The sequence below is a fragment of the Balaenoptera borealis genome (genome assembly GCF_965194805.1).
Source record: "Balaenoptera borealis genome assembly, chromosome: 3".
Taxonomy (NCBI): Eukaryota; Metazoa; Chordata; class Mammalia; order Artiodactyla; family Balaenopteridae; genus Balaenoptera; species Balaenoptera borealis.
The window spans coordinates 75,845,596-75,861,060 of NC_138866.1; the positions used below are offsets into that span (position 1 = coordinate 75,845,596).

The following is a 15,465-nucleotide window of genomic DNA, read 5'->3' on the forward strand; positions in this document are numbered from 1 at the left end:
CTGGCCAAGTCCTGCGCTAGTGCGCCCCCCTTCTGGCCAGCTGGAGAAAGGTATAAACTGGACTACATTTCCCGGCGTGCTTTGAGAGCGAGACTTCCCGGCTATACAGGAAGGAAATTGACACGTGAGGCCTTCAGTTAAGAGGCGCGGCAGACTGAATGGGAAGCTCACGCTTCTGTTCACGCTCACGTGTGGTCATGTTTCTCCAGTATTACCTCAACGAGCAGGGATACCGGGTCTACACGCTGAAGGTGAGAGGAGGAAACAGGTTGTATATGGGCATGGGGAGAAATGTCGTTGGGAGGAACGGTCGAGACGAGCCAGTCCAGAAGCCAGGCGTGGTAAAAGCAGGAGTGTGTGGCTTCTTGATCTGAGCAGTCGCGTCTCCTGTCTTCATGTTTACCCTCTTCGCGCGGCCTCCTCCCCATCCCAGCCTCCATTTCCCTCACGACGCCAGTGATTGGGTTTTCCCACGACTCCAGTACTGAGATTATGTTCTCTCTTTCCTTCTCGAGCAGAAGCTTGACCCTATGGGACAGCAGACCTGCTCGGCCCACCCTGCTCGGTTCTCCCCAGACGACAAATACTCTCGACACCGAGTCACCATCAAGAAACGCTTCAAGGTGCTCATGACCCAGCAACCGCGCCCCGTCCTCTGAGGATCTCTTGAAATTTCACGTCTCTTCTGTCGCCTGCTAGCCCTCAAGAGACTTTCTGAAATCAGGCTCTTCCATCTGTGAGCCTTGAAGTCTTGCTACGACCCTTGATCCTTGCATCCGGTCTCATCCTTGCCTTTGATCATGCTTGTGGTGAGGCCATCATGGTAGCATCCCCTTTAAAGGGAAGATGTTTGAATCTTCTTTTCATACTCTGAATCACTGCCAGGTTATTAAAATGATTTGAAAGAGCTCTTATTTTGTATGTTGTGGGAAGAAAGGAGTGGTTTAAAAACGAAAACGAGGGAGATGAGTGGGAAGAGTGCCCCAGGGGTACAAAAGACCACTTGGAAGAGAAACTTCGGTGGCTTCTGTAGCAGGAGCAGTGCTGTGCTTAGAGTCTTAGAAGCGTGCTGGGGATGGGGAAGAGAGCTTGAGAAAGACTCCTGTGCAGCTGTCAGCATCCACTGAAAAATACCCGTGTGGTCACTTAAGTAATTTTTTTGTCCCTTGAAATGACATTTGACTGAAAATGGAAGAGTTGCTTGAAAAATAACAGCAGCTATATTGTAGAGAAAAGGCATTGAATTGGAAGCCAGGAGACCAGGATTCTCGCCTCTCTGTATACCTTTGAGAAAGTCAACCTGTTTAGTTCCATTCTTCTCATCATTTCTAATTTCTCTTCTAACTCTAAAATTGATAGGGTTCAGTGGTGGATCTTAATGTACCTACAGTGTTTGTCCAACCATTGTGAATAGGAATGCCTTTATGCATATTTACCGCCCCTCTGGAAATATTCCCAGGCTTTTAGTTCTCTCTTCTTACATACACCTAACTTTATATTCTTTCTGGTAGCTAGCTGGTATGTGGAACTCTACATGGATTTTAATTTAGAAGATGAGGTATGAGAGATTCAAGCAGGGATTTTTGTTGTTTTTCAAGCTACTCTTGGGGGTTAATTTTTTTTTTTTTTTTTTTTTTTTTTTAATCCTGGAAGATTTCTTAGGACTTGAGCTTCTATCACGGGGAAACCATAAATTTTTAATCCAATTACTTCATATTAGAGGGATGATGCAAAATATCGTATACAGGCATTCAAGAAATGCTAGCTTCTTCCTTTCCTTATCAAGTTAATCAACTCAGTATTTCCCAATCTTCTCATTCATGGCCTTTGACATTGAATTTGAATGTTTGCTTAGTGCCACTGATTTTAAAATTGCTTTGTGAAGTTTGCATTCCAATGATACAATCTTCTTTTTCTACAATATCAAAGATTCTAGACTCCAGAAGCAGATGTAACTTAAATCAGCACAAATTTGATTTATCAAGACTGGCCCTGGAAAGGAGTAAATATGTTTCTCATGGACTCTGATGTCTGACTGTCCCAGCAGAAAAGTTCAGGATAGCTGTTGACTGCTGAGAAAAAAAAGTCTCTAGACTTGGGTCATAGTTAATAGAAGACATGATTTTCAATCAGTTACTTAAATTTATGAGAATGGTGAAATGAGATAATTATTTCCTGTCAAGCAATTTTTTATTTCTTAGCCTGTTCACTGAACAAGGTTCTTAGCATAGAATCTGAGGGATTTTAAAGAGTCGTCCTATCCTATTAGGGGTTAATGATCGAAGAAATGTTAGAAATTCTGCAAATGACTAGGAAAAGTATCTGCTATGGAAGTTTTTTTAAGAACTAAAGTCAGGGGAGTTCCCTGGCAGTCCAGTGGTTAGGACTCTGAGCTTCCGCTGTTGGGGGGCTCAGGTTCGATCCCTGGTTGGAGAGCTAAGATCTGGCATGGCCAATAAAAAAGAAAAGAACCAAAGTCAGTAAACGAATACTATCATTTTTTTAAAATGTTGACTGGGATTCTGTCTTTATAAGTTACCCCCCCCACCAAAAAAGGATTAGCATTTTCCATGCTACTTACTGTGTAGACTGTAATGGAAAGGCAAATTGGTGTGAATATACCGAAGATTTTTTTCCTTAAGAGATCTCCTAGGTCTGAGCACATTGTGAGATGTGCTCAGAAATGGGAGAAGAGTTTTAAGAAGTATAGTATAAAGTGAATGAAAATACACTGTGGTATGAAACAAAATTCGATGTTGTAGAAATCCAGGATTTTTTTTTTAATGAAGGGAAAGTCTGTAAGATTTGAATGAACAGCAGGCATGCCTGAGGAGAAAACTGATCCCTCAGGGAGGTAAATTTCTTCCTTCCTCAAGTAGGAAAGCTGTTAAGCCTGAATGAATAATCACAGGCTTTATAAAGAATCAAGCTTTGAGGAGATTTACATTTTAAATAGGAATTTAGTCTCCATTCTGTTACCTGGATCTTTTAAACCAGACATTGGACTTTGTGTGTCATTTGATAAAATGGAATTTCCTGGCTCACGTCTTAAATACAGTTATGATCTATTACTAGGGATGATCTTAAACATTTCCACTTGTGCCGAGCAAGGACCCAGGCAAATCCAGGGCCCAGATTGTTGAATTTAAATGTCTGGGTAAATAACAAGGTCCTGTGGTATAGCACAGGGAACTATATTCAATATCCTGTGATAAACCATAATGGAAAAGAATATAAAAAAAAGAATGTCTCTATGTGTATAACTGAGTCACTTTGCTGTACAGCAGAGATTGGTACAGCATTGTAAATCAACTGTACTTCAATGAAAAAATAAAATTAATGTCTTGATCAAAGCTTTAGGAAATAATTTTCAAACAAAACATTGATGAGTCAAATTTATTGAACACCTCTATTCATGCATTAAATAAACATTCTAAGAAAAATATTCTGGTGGCAGTAGTAGGGAAAACACTGAATGGAGTCAAGAGAAAGTATCTCAATGGCTTCTCCAGGTCTAAAATTAAAGACGCTTTCTTTAATGAGCTTTCAGTCTGACTAGAAAATGAACACAGCATGTTTTTTCCAGTTTTACTGAGGTAAAATTTACAAAATTGTATATATTTAAGGTGTACAACTGTGATGATTTGATAGATGTATACATTGTAAAAAAAAACAGCACTTTTTTAAAGGACAAGAAAAAAAAAGTAGCCCAAACTATGTATAAATTTGAGCATACAGTGCTTTATAATAGACCACTACGTAAAAACTCCAATGAGGGTCATACCTAATACATACCGTATATTGTAGATACATGGTATTGAGAGGTTTGTAATTTTTAAAGAAATTATGAGTGGTATTTTCAGGGACACTCTTAGTAAAGAGAGATGGTTTTTGAGGGTCTGAGGGGCATCGCCTGCTCCCTGAAATACCTTCACCTCCAGAATGAGTTTGTGCAACACAGCAGGACCACAACACAGCAGGACCAAGAGCGAAAAGCGTTTGTTTTCTCGGATGCAGGCAGCTCAGGACCCCACCCCCAACTACAATTCCCGTCGTGCTCCGGGCCTCCCACGCTCGGCCCCGCCCCTTGACCGCCAGCCGCTGCGAGCCGGGTGAGCGCATGAGCGGAGCCCTCTCCGCCACCTCACGGGCTGCAGAGACTGGGCGGGGCTTTCGGGCGCTCGTGGGACTGTGCCGCCCTCCGACCGCTCCCCCGGGCTTCTCTTCGGACCGTTAACCTCGAATGAGGAACGAGCGGGGAGGAAAGGGAGGGGCTGCGGCGGCGCTGGCACAGCCCGCCGGGCCCGGGGCCGGGGGCGGCGAGGTCACGTAACTGCTGCTCTGGCATCTGACTGGGGAGGAGGCTCCCTCCCCGGCAGCCCGAGCCCCGCTGCGCCCGCCGCGGCTCGGAAACAGTTACCCGCTGGTAAACAACAGCTGCGCGCGCATCCGCATCAGCTGGCGCCGGGATCCCGCACCTGCGACCTCCTCCTACCCTCATCCTCGCCGCTCCCTCCTGCTCAGCCAGGGCCAGCCTGCGAGGCCGTCTCCTCTTCTGTTAGGACCCGAAGAAAGAACAGCGAGGGGCTCCCTTGCGCCGGGGCCCTGGTAGGGGAGGAAAGCATCTCCGGCAAAGGGGTGGCTCGTCCTGTCACACGCAGGAGAAACCCAGCAAACCGATCGGGGGCTCGATGGACTAGCAGCTACCTGCCACGACCCTGAACTGCAGTCCGCGGAGTCTCGATCCGCTAGCCGGCGCCTCCCAGATCCCAGGGACCTTTCTGCCAGAAGAGCGGGAGGGCCACCCTCGCAGACCTCTCGGAAGCAGGAATCCGCTTTGCCCCTGCAGCCTCCTCTCCTCACCCTTGTCTCCTCATTCTCCTCCATCCATAGTGTGCGATATTTTTCCCGTTATGCATGCTCACCTCTCCCACCAGACCCAAGTGGATTATCGGCCTCAAAAACATCGGGTGGCTCTACACACATCTCCTCCCAGCCAGACCTGTGGGGTATTCACCTGATACACAACAGGTGGTCGGGTGTACACCGTTTCTCAATCTGATCTATACTGTTTATATTCGCCTGATAAGGGTGGGCCTCTGCGCACTTTGCTCATCTAGCCGTGGGACATTTACAGATAAGGGACTAACTACCTCGGCAGAAACCTTAAGGTCGAGGAGAGAAAGGCTTCGTCACCTGCTTCTCTGAGACCATGGCTGGCTGCCCGCATCCCTGGACCAGGGGAGATAACTAGATAGCTCTTCATTCTGAAGGAACGAAGTTACACGAGATTGGCATCGTTTGTCTTTTTTTTTTTTTCTTAAATATTTTCCAGCTGCTGGTAATGCACTTTTTAGGACAGGCGGCTTGAATTCTGAGTAGAAGGATACTTATATATAGTGGCTTTTTGTGTGGTGTAAATCAAGGTAATTGAGAGGTTTTTTTTAAGTTATCTTTTCTATTTTTGCAACCAAAATTGCTAGCGTAGGAGGAAGGGTTTTGCAGGGTTTTTCCTTTTTTCTTTGTCCTTATAAAGGAAAAGAAAAAAAAAAATGCATCCTTCAGAAAACACCACCAAGATGGCTTCAGTTCGGTTCATGGTGACACCAACAAAGATCGATGACATTCCAGGTTTGTCAGACACCAGCCCGGACCTCAGTTCTCGATCCAGTTCCCGGGTAAGATTTAGCTCCCGGGAAAGTGTACCTGAAACAAGCCGTAGTGAGCCTATAAGTGAGATGTCTGGAGCCACCAGTTCACTGGCGACTGTTGCACTGGATCCAGCTAGTGACCGGACTTCTAACCCCCAGGATGTTACTGAGGGTAAGTAGAAACACAGACAACGAAATATTTCCATTACTGGCTTATATGTCCAGGATGACAATATACTGAGAGATCATTTTTCCATTATAGAAGAATCATCAGGAACCAAGGTACCTCTTTTTGAGATGCTTAGGAACCCTTTGGAATAATGGTTAGCATAGTGGATCTCTGCAATAGTAATTTGGCGTGTGCGAAGGTATATGGCAAGAAGGAAAGTAGATGTATGTTTTGACTTCCTCATTTTTGTCTTCTTAGAATTGAAATGGGTATTTTGGTTAAGGATGAATATCAAAGAATTTAACAATTTTCCAGCATGGAGAATCCTAAATTGTAAAATTTAGTGGAGAGTTGGCTTTGGGGCTCCAACTATTACAGTTTGCTTTTAAGGCCAGTTATGAGGAGTAGTTATTGATTATATCTTAGTTACTGGCTTTCCTGCAAAGACTTCAGATACTGTATCACAAAATTCTTTCAAAAAAATTATATTTTACAGAGACAGTGGTTCGAATAGCTCAGCTCACTCAGGGTGAGGCTGGGTAGATCTGAGGGGGCTATCCTGTCGAATGGAGATTTCTGATGCCCACATAATTTCTTCACTTTGAAGTTTAGATGGAATGTACTGAGTGCTGAGACTTTGTAATCAGGAAGTAGCACACAAGCCACTTTGACTTATATTGACCACTGCAGATGTTCAGCTTCCTAAACCAATCTGTGTCAGCGGGCTTGGAGGTTTTCATTGGGTTTATCGAGAAAGAGGTGATGAGATAAAACAGAGAGGTCATAACATTTTTTGGACTCTGAAGTTGAAAAGTTGGAGAAGTGCCGTACGGCTTTATATATTTAGTTTTATGCTATGTTCTAACTAACGTAGATCTGTCAGGTAATGAAAACGTCTCTTAAGAATCTTCAAGGTTCTTACAATGATATTCTACCCACATTTGAAAACCGTAGCTTCAGCCACTGAATTGCCATTTTCTGGTGTCAGGAAATATTGTTCCTCCTAACCTAAAGGGTGCGGGAAACCAGAATGATTTTAGTTCCTTATTTCTGTTTGTGTTTTTTAATGTCTGGAGACAAGGTAGGTTTGGTAAAGTTCATAGTCCTAGAATTCACTTATCCTTGACTAATCTTTTTTTTTTTTTTTTTTATGAAGACATTACAGGTCGATTCCTGGACTTTTAACAATTTTCAACTTCTTGACGGACTTTACACTGTGTACCATGGTGTTAAAATTACATTATGGAATAAAAAATAATTCATCATTTTCTCTTCTTACAAATTAATTCTAAATTGTAGTTTTAGTTTTTACCCATCATACTGTATTTAGGCTGTAAAAATACCAGATAAGACTGTAAGTGTTAATTTTTTTAATGTTGTAATTGTCATTAGGTAATTTATAGTTAAATGTTGTTGGGTTTGTGACATATATTATGGAATTGTATTTTTATTCTGTTTTTAAAAGTGGACTTATTTCAGTAATGTGTTAGTTAGCCTTGCAGAGAAGGGATCCTTGTCCAGGCTTCTGTCCTTATCTATAAGCATTCTTTAAGGTCTAGAGTGGTATTGCTTTACACCATAAGGTAAAACTGCAGATGTGTCTAGGTAAAATCTATATTGTTTAGCTTGTTACAGAAGTTAAAGCTTGGTTCTCTACCTAACATCTTCCTTAATGTTTAAATAGTCTCTGGTACTAGATGAAAGGGAAATTAACAGTCCAGCCATTAGATCGCACTTTTCCCAAGAGTATTCTTGGGAATCGAGTTTCCTACTTTCCCAATGACCTATTTTTCTCTTACTGTCTTTTAAAAAAATTCTTATGATGATCATCCTGTGATATATTTTCCACACCATCAGAGGGAACTGGTTAGAAATGTAATTATTTCACCTTTGGCCTTGTAATATGCAGATACCCTTATTGGACTTAGATGTCGATCTTCAAAGGATGCTGTTGTCAAGAAAATCAAGGACATGTGTTAATCTACATTTGTCTCTGGGTTGGATTTAGTATAGGAAAACAACTACTTCCTCTTCTACAGTGGACTCTATCCTTAAGTTCATAATGTATTTCAGAATTGTGTTTGCTATTTTACCATTTAGAATTTTATGATTTTTTTTTTTTTGGTGGGGGGACCCTTTTTACATCCTTCAGTGGTTGTGACATTGGTATCATTCTCTCTCCTTTCCCCACAATTCCCATGCCTCCCACATTTCTTCCCACCTTAAGTTTCTTATCGTGTCATATACCTTTTATTCACATTACATTGCACAGCCAAGGTGGGGTGACACACCAAATTTTAAATATTTATTTCTATCTGTGTTTTAATTTTTTTCTACTGTTGGCCTTTTGAGTAGTAGTTATCTTTCTGCTATCAAAGTGTTTATCGTTCTCTTTCATTTTGTCAAGGTTCCATTAGAACTTATGGGACTGTCAAGTTGGTAAATAAAATCAGCAATCTTAGCACTGTACTTGCTTATGCATGAAGAATGCCTTAAAGGTACAGAAGGAACTGCTGAGAGAGGATACCTCTGGACAGTTATGAAAATAGGGTGGAGAGTGGGAATTTTCCTTTAAACAATTCAGTAGGGCATGTACAATTTTTTATATTGAGAGTGTATCACTTTTGTAATTAAAAAAAATTTTAAGAGCCATAGCATGTTAGTTAGGGAACCTCAGATGATCAAGAATCAAATTCTGGTCAAAGCCTATTTTAATAAATGAGAAAACTAAGGCTTACAGAGATAGTTATTTGTAGATCATGAGTGGCAGAGCCAAGACTGAAATGCAGGCCTCCTGACTTCTGTCCAGGACTTTCCATTACATCACTTTGCCTCTGCCATGATGAACATTGTTTACATTTGCCTCATAACCATTTGGTTAACTTAAATGATTGTTAAAATAATAATACCAAAATAGAGAAGAGAACATATTTTTATATGTCTTACACATTTTCTAATAACATTTCAACCTTTTACAATTCAACAAATGCTCCCTGAGGCCCTGATATGTGTGAGGCACTCCAGTAGGAATTATGGGAAATGCTCAGGTAAAATATAGGTTCTGCCTTTGGAGAGCTCATGGAAATAGTGGTGAAAATGACAAGAACACTTGCACCAACATTTACTGAGCAATTATTATGGGCCAGGCTCTGTTCTGGGTGCTAAGGGTGCAGGACTGAGAAAAAGAATCCAGTTACTCTTCTAAGGAAAGTTATGATCTAATAGAGAAAGCAAACAAATTTTCATGTAAATTATAATGCTGTATGATAAATGCAGGAATAGAAGTATACATCAAAATACAAAACAAAAAGAAAAATACAGCAAATTTTAGAATAATACAGTAGAAAAATATAGTTAAGGAAAATGATGAACTGAGGTAAAATGGAGACACCAAGAGACTGGAGGACTTGACGAGGTAAAAGTGATAGTGAATGATGTAGAGAGATTGAAGACTGTGATCAGACAGACGAATGTTGGGGTTAATGGATTCAGAGGTGGGGCAGTTCCAGTGTTAACATGATCAAGTGTGCAGCCTTGGGAGTGGGTTTCTGAAGTGGAGTAAAAATAAAAGCCAGTTGAGTCAGGACCTCTGAGTGTACCAACTTTGAGGCTGGCTGTCACCAGGTTTTTATTGAGGGATGTTAGCTGGTAGAGATGCAAAAATAATTTAAATAAGCCCCTCTTTCATGGAGCCACCTCTGAAACCTTTTCTCATTCAACCCGACACCCAGATAGAATAGATCAGTTCTTTAAGTCCCTATATCTCTTATACAGACTACTACTAGAGCACCTATTTCACTTAATTTTGTTTTTTTATTTGTTTGTTTACATATTATCTTTCTCGGTTAGGCTGTAGGTTCTTGAGGACAGGGACCTTAAGGGCATAATGCTGTCGACTGAAAAAAATGCACAACCTAAAAGTTGAGAATTATGTTTTACTTGACAGACTTACTGAGGACTTAAACCCTCAGTAAGACAACCTCTCATACAGCTCTGAGGGACTGTTGTGAAGATGTAAGGGAGGAGCCAGAATATATAGGAGTTTTTGCAAAAAAACCAAGTAGTCGAAACATCAAAAGATTACTGCTAATTAAAGAAAACCAGACATCTCAAGTTATTGAATTTAGCGCTGTTCTGTGTATGAGAAGATGCAAGACTCTGGGCTTATTGAAATTATTCCTTTGAGATGCACCTTAGCTATCTAGGGCCAGTATCCTGTTTTTCTCCATCTTGAATCCCCTCAGGGTACACCATTGGGGGTGGCTGCAGTGACTGACGGCTTGATGGCCTCAACATCCTTTGTTCACTGATATGGCAGGCAACATTCTTTGTCCACAGTATTTAAAAGCTCTTCAGCCAGAGTTGGAGACCATAGCTCAGAAGGGAAGAGGGATTAATCTTACATGCATGGGAAGAACTTTCCTACCTGAGGTGGGCTTCGAAGGGTAAGCAGACGTTCACCAAGTGGACAAGGCCCGGCAGGCTTTTCCTTAAATGCCAGTAGGTCTTACAGAGTATTTATCTGCACTTGGTGCCATTATATTACACATGGACGTTTAGCCCACTCTGCTGGTCTACCAATTCTGTGTGTTATTCGTAGGTCACATCAATCTCTCATGCTAGGGTTAAATAACGTTTGACTAAGAATCAGAATAATGTTGCAGAGCTATCTTTTTAGTTTTCATAAAAGCGTGTTTCAAAGTACCAAGCAATCTTTTTATACTTTTGGAAAAAAATTCTAGTTTTTTGCCCCAAACAAAAATAAGTGAATTACCTTGTATTGCCAATTGCAGGTGACTATTACCTTTCTTTTAAATATACCTTTCATATTATATGGTTATTGAATACTACCATTTCACTTTGACACACTAACAGAGAGCTGTAACTAACATTGTGTAACATAGTAAAATGGATAGTTTTGTAAAAACACATGGATTTGGCACCTTCTTAGCTTTCCTGATAGCATCCTCTGATAGATTTTTTCTTTTCAAGCTTGATTCCTTCCCCCACTTTTTTTTAAAATTAATTAATTAATTTATTTATTTATATTTTTATTTTTGTCTGTGTTGGGTCTTCGTTTCTATGCGAGGGCTTTCTCTAGTTGCGGCAAGCGGGGGCCACTCTTCATCGCGGTGCGCGGGCCTCTCACTATCGCGGCCTCTCTTATTGTGGAGCAGAGGCTCCAGACGCGCAGGCTCAGTAATTGTGGCTCACGGGCCCAGCCGCTCCGCGGCATGTGGGATCTTCCCAGACCAGGGCTCGAACCCGTGTCCCCTGCATTGGCAGGCAGATCGCCCACTTTTTTTTAAAGACAAGTAGCACTTGTGTGAAACGTTTTGGTTACAGACCACATGTTTTTCCCCCTCTCCTCCATACTGCAAAGCCAATGATTAAACTTTACAATATACTACTTTACACCACAAGTAGCAATCAGCTAAATCCAGAATGGGGGAAATTTTATTGAATAACTAGAATTTTCAACAAATAAATGGCATGGAGTGGAGGAGGAGAGAGCAAAGGAGTTGGGGGGGAGCTGTTACAGATAAAAAGCTGTCAACCAAATGAAATGTGTGGACTTTATTTGGATCCAGATGTGAACAAAACAACTGTAAAAAGCCACTTCTGAGAAAATCAGGGAAATTTGACCACGTACTTGGTGTTAAAAAATATTAAGGAATTATTGTGAATTTTCTTAGGTATATTTATGACATTGTGGTAATATAAAGCCCTTATCTGTAGAGATACATATTGACATATTTGCAGGTGAAACAAAGTGTACTCCACCCTCCCTCCCCCCACGCCACAAAACAGTTGAGGAGAGATAGATAAGATTGGCAAACATTTATAATTTGTTGAATTGGATTAATGAGGATTCATTTTAGTGTTTTCTCTGATTTTGTGTATATTTGAAAATACCTGTAATACAAGCTTTTGAAAGGTTGGACTGCAATCCAGAAAGCTACTTTATTTATTTATTTATTTTTGGCTGCATTGGGTCTTTGTTGCTGCACGCTGGCTTTCACTAGTTGCGGCGAGCAGGGGCTACTCTTCGTTGCAGGCTTCTCATTGCGGTGGCTTCTCTTGTTGCAGAGCACGGGCTCTAGGCACGTGGGCTTCAGTAGTTGTGGCATGTGGGCTCAGTAGTTGTGGCTCGCGGGCTCTAGAGCACACGCTCAGTAGTTGTGGCGCACAGGCTTAGCTGCTCTGCAGCATGTGGGATCTTCCCGGACCGGGGCTCGAACCTGTGTTCCCTGCATTGGCAGGCAGATGCTTAACCACTGTGCCACCAGGGAAGCCCCAGAAAGCTACTTTAATAGAAAGGACTTTCTTTTATAGAGTCTGTTCTAGAATACTCTAGATATTTGATTAAATATTAGTGATTGGAAGAGTGATTGCTTCAACTTCTTGTCTTTTATCTTGGGTGGTCTCTTCTATATCCTCACTAATTCTTTCCATGAGAGGCCTCATTCTTTTCCTGTCAGAGGCATGTTTCTTGATTCCAGATTCTCATAAACTTTGCTTTGATATTACCTGTACTGGAATGGAAAAGAAGGAAGAGGACACTCCTGGGTACCTAAGAATCTTATAAAAGTCATGCTTTTCTAATGTTAAGGCTCTTAGAATAAGGGGAATGTTTCTAATGCTGACGTTTAAGGCAATTTGTACTGACCTAGAAGGACGATATTTTGCTGTAAACTTTTGAATCGTGGTGCTCTTTTTGCCTCCTCTGTGTAATAAATACTTCTGGACTAGCCAGACCTAAACTGGCACCCCTTGCAAGCTTCACTGGAGAAGGGCAAACTGGATTTCAGTCCCCCCAACCCCCTTGCCCTTTTGGCCTGATGTAATCTGCACAGCTGCACCTCGTGGGCTTGTTGACTCAATAGTGCAGATTTTATGTGTTTAAGTTCTTGGGGATGTGTTTCTTAGCAGTAGGTATGAAAATTTGGAGAGCTGTATTGTAGGAATTATGAAAGTATTTTATTTTGTGATTGCGTAAAACAATGTATTATTTTAATGAAATTTTATAAGTAAATGGAAAACCAAGAAGATATTCCCCATTAAAACCCTGTTATTAATGCTTTGTTGTACTTTGTAGAATCCCTGCAATTATGTATAAAGATATGAGCACAAGACTGCAGAACATACAATACCACACACACACACACACAGCACCTTGTTTTAACTGCAGAAGTTTAATAGTTGATTAACAGGAAATATTATTACCATATTTGCTCAGTTCTAAGGTGTATTTGTCATATTTTTAACATTTCTGATATTCAAGTGCATTTTACTTTTGAAGAATTTTAAGCTACTGTTAAATCACGGGTGGAATTCACAGTTAACAAGATTTCAGAATCAAACCAATATTGTACAACTAATAAGTCAATCTGAGAGGCTATGCAAAACTTGAAAATTTGGAATTACCGCTGGATGTTTTAACTGAAAAAATGTAAGGGCTAAAGCTTTTTCTTTTTCCCCCTGAAAATTTAAGTTTTTGTACTTGGAAAGGACAGAAATAGAAAACAAAAGCTGTATTAAGTTGTTAGGAAATGGCAGGTATACTTAGGTCTTAATCCTAACTTTAGGTTTTGTTTTTTGTTTTTTTCTTTTTAAAATTTCCTATTATTTTAACTGAGAGCTGGGTTTCAGTCTTCTGCTTTGTATTTCTGCTTACTCCATTGCTAAGCCTTATTACATGTCATATGGCCTTGAGAAATCCATGCAAGATATTCAGTTGATAGCATTCATCTGTTTACAGTTGGAACCATTTGGTAGATAGCTTTAATTTTTGGCAAAGTGGCACCTAAATTTCTTCCATTTTACCAGACAAGGCTGTTTTTCCTTTTGGGGTAAGGGTATTCATTTTTCATATTGCTAATTTTAAAAAAGAAAAACACTAATAAGTTTAAAACTCTTGTATACACATTTACATTTTCACTTCGAGGAGCTATGATAATTGAATCCAGCTGAAATTTATCTTTATTTTGAGAGCATTTGCTTTTACTATTTAAGCTCGTTTTTTTATATCCAGAAATACTTATTTTCACAACAGTTAATTTACATCCCAAGGTGCATGTAAAAAATTCTGCTTTTGATTTATTTTTTTCTAATTCAGCAGTGTTCTAATTTCCAAATAAAATTTTAGGAATTAATAGGAAATAGAAAACAGGCTTTCCTATTAGATGAGGTTAATTCTTTCCTTTGCTGAAAAATCATCAGTTCTGATACTTTTTCATTTAAAAAAGAAAGTCATTTTCTTCTGAGCTAAGGTGGATTTCTTCTCCAGGAAAAAGCTGAAGCTGATAAGGTTAAGTAACCTGCCCAGGGTCATACAAGTAATAAATTGAAGAGTAGTGATTTCAACCCAGTGTTTGTGATTCTAACACCAGTATTATTGTCATTACACTTTCTCTGCTAATGGTGGTTGGCTCTGTTGAAACATTTATTCAGCTACAAATGTATAATAGAGCAAGCATAAGGAAATGCAGTCTTTATGTTCTGGGTACATTTTTGCAATTATTTTGCCTGGGATTGGGAGCATGAAAGGAAATGGTTTTTTTTAAAAAGTAGTAAAATGACATGTTTCCAGAATAACTTAAGGTTCTGTGTTCCTAGCAAGAAATCTGGCCTAAAAAATGTGTATTTTACTGTCTTTTACACAAATGATCTCAGATAACTAGGACAGTATAATAGTGCTGAATTACATGAACAGTTACTGATTTAGTTACATTAGTCCATCTAAAGTTAATGAATATTCATATTTTGACCCATGTCTCAGTAGATCTATTTTAAAATGGAGTTTTGTTTCAGGGGAGGAAGGAAGCAATAACTTATAAGTTCTCTGAGGTGAAAATTAACAAGGAAATTTTGTTTCAAATTATGTTTTCATTTTCCTTTCTTTACATTTTTAGAAATATGTCCTAAGTTTTGACAGTATGGTGCTTAACATCAGTTTTATTTTCTATACACTATTGGTAGCCTTGACTAGAAGCCCATATAGCGTATTTCATAATAAAAGAATGAAATGTCATACATCAGAAATGCGATTCTGAGTTACTGAGTAGTCTGTGTTAGTAGCTGCCAGTGCTACCTCTGGTTGGTGATTCTTGGGTCCTATCATACCTAGGGTATAATGACATTGAGATGAGCAGTCTTATATAGGGAATTGAAATATTGTGAAAAAGATAACAGTAGAAGCTGAGGGCTCTAAGTACTCAGGGGCTTTTGATAATGCCTTCTTTAGTATTTGGATCAGTAGCCAAAATGGAAGGCGTAGCTAGCAAATTAGCTAGCCATCAACTATCCTACTACATTCTTTCCTCTAGTGAAGACTCACAACTTTAGGTCCCTGCAGAAGTAACTGGGCAAGGTAGTGCTGTGTGCTCTCAAGATTCTTTCTATGCTTATACTGTATTACAGTATATTGTTTTATATTGCCTTTTATTATGTAGTTAATTGGATAACAAGACTGCGAACTCCGTGAGGGCAGGAGCAGTGTCTTGTTCTCCATTGCATTCCTGTTTCCTGGCACATAGTGAACACTCAAATATATATTGAATAAATGCATGATTCCTTCAGCCTCAGTAAAGCATAGATTTTTCTGATGTTTTGATTTGGAGAACTCTTTGTCATCCTTACCCT

General features: G+C 40.0%; 2 protein-coding genes across 3 annotated transcripts in view; both read left to right on the forward strand.

The window, feature by feature from the left end:
• Nucleotides 1-91: 91 nt before the first annotated feature.
• On the forward strand, nucleotides 92-908 carry NOP10 (NOP10 ribonucleoprotein). Its single transcript, XM_082385111.1, has 2 exons — nucleotides 92-251; nucleotides 519-908. The coding sequence occupies exons 1-2, from the start codon at nucleotides 159-161 to the stop codon at nucleotides 657-659; spliced, it is 234 nt and encodes a 77-aa protein (XP_082241237.1). The 5' UTR covers nucleotides 92-158; the 3' UTR covers nucleotides 660-908.
• A 134-nt stretch (nucleotides 909-1,042) lies between these two features.
• The window catches only part of SLC12A6 (solute carrier family 12 member 6), an 89,966-nt gene continuing 75,543 nt past the window's right edge, over nucleotides 1,043-15,465 (forward strand). For both annotated transcript variants that reach the window (XM_082384946.1, XM_082384947.1), the window contains exon 1: nucleotides 1,043-5,823. In XM_082384946.1, the coding sequence (XP_082241072.1) occupies nucleotides 5,553-5,823 (271 nt within the window). In that variant the 5' untranslated portion in view covers nucleotides 1,043-5,552. The remainder of the gene's footprint in view (nucleotides 5,824-15,465) is intronic.

What these genes read in the sequence shown, in the direction of transcription:
- NOP10 (XM_082385111.1), top strand. Translation starts at nt 159, where the DNA reads ATGGGAAGCTCACGCTTCTGTTCACGCTCACGTGTGGTCATGTTTCTC. An exon ending in ACCGGGTCTACACGCTGAAG is followed by an intron (nt 252 to 518) that starts GTGAGAGGAGGA and finishes CTTCTCGAGCAG; the next exon opens with AAGCTTGACCCTATGGGACA.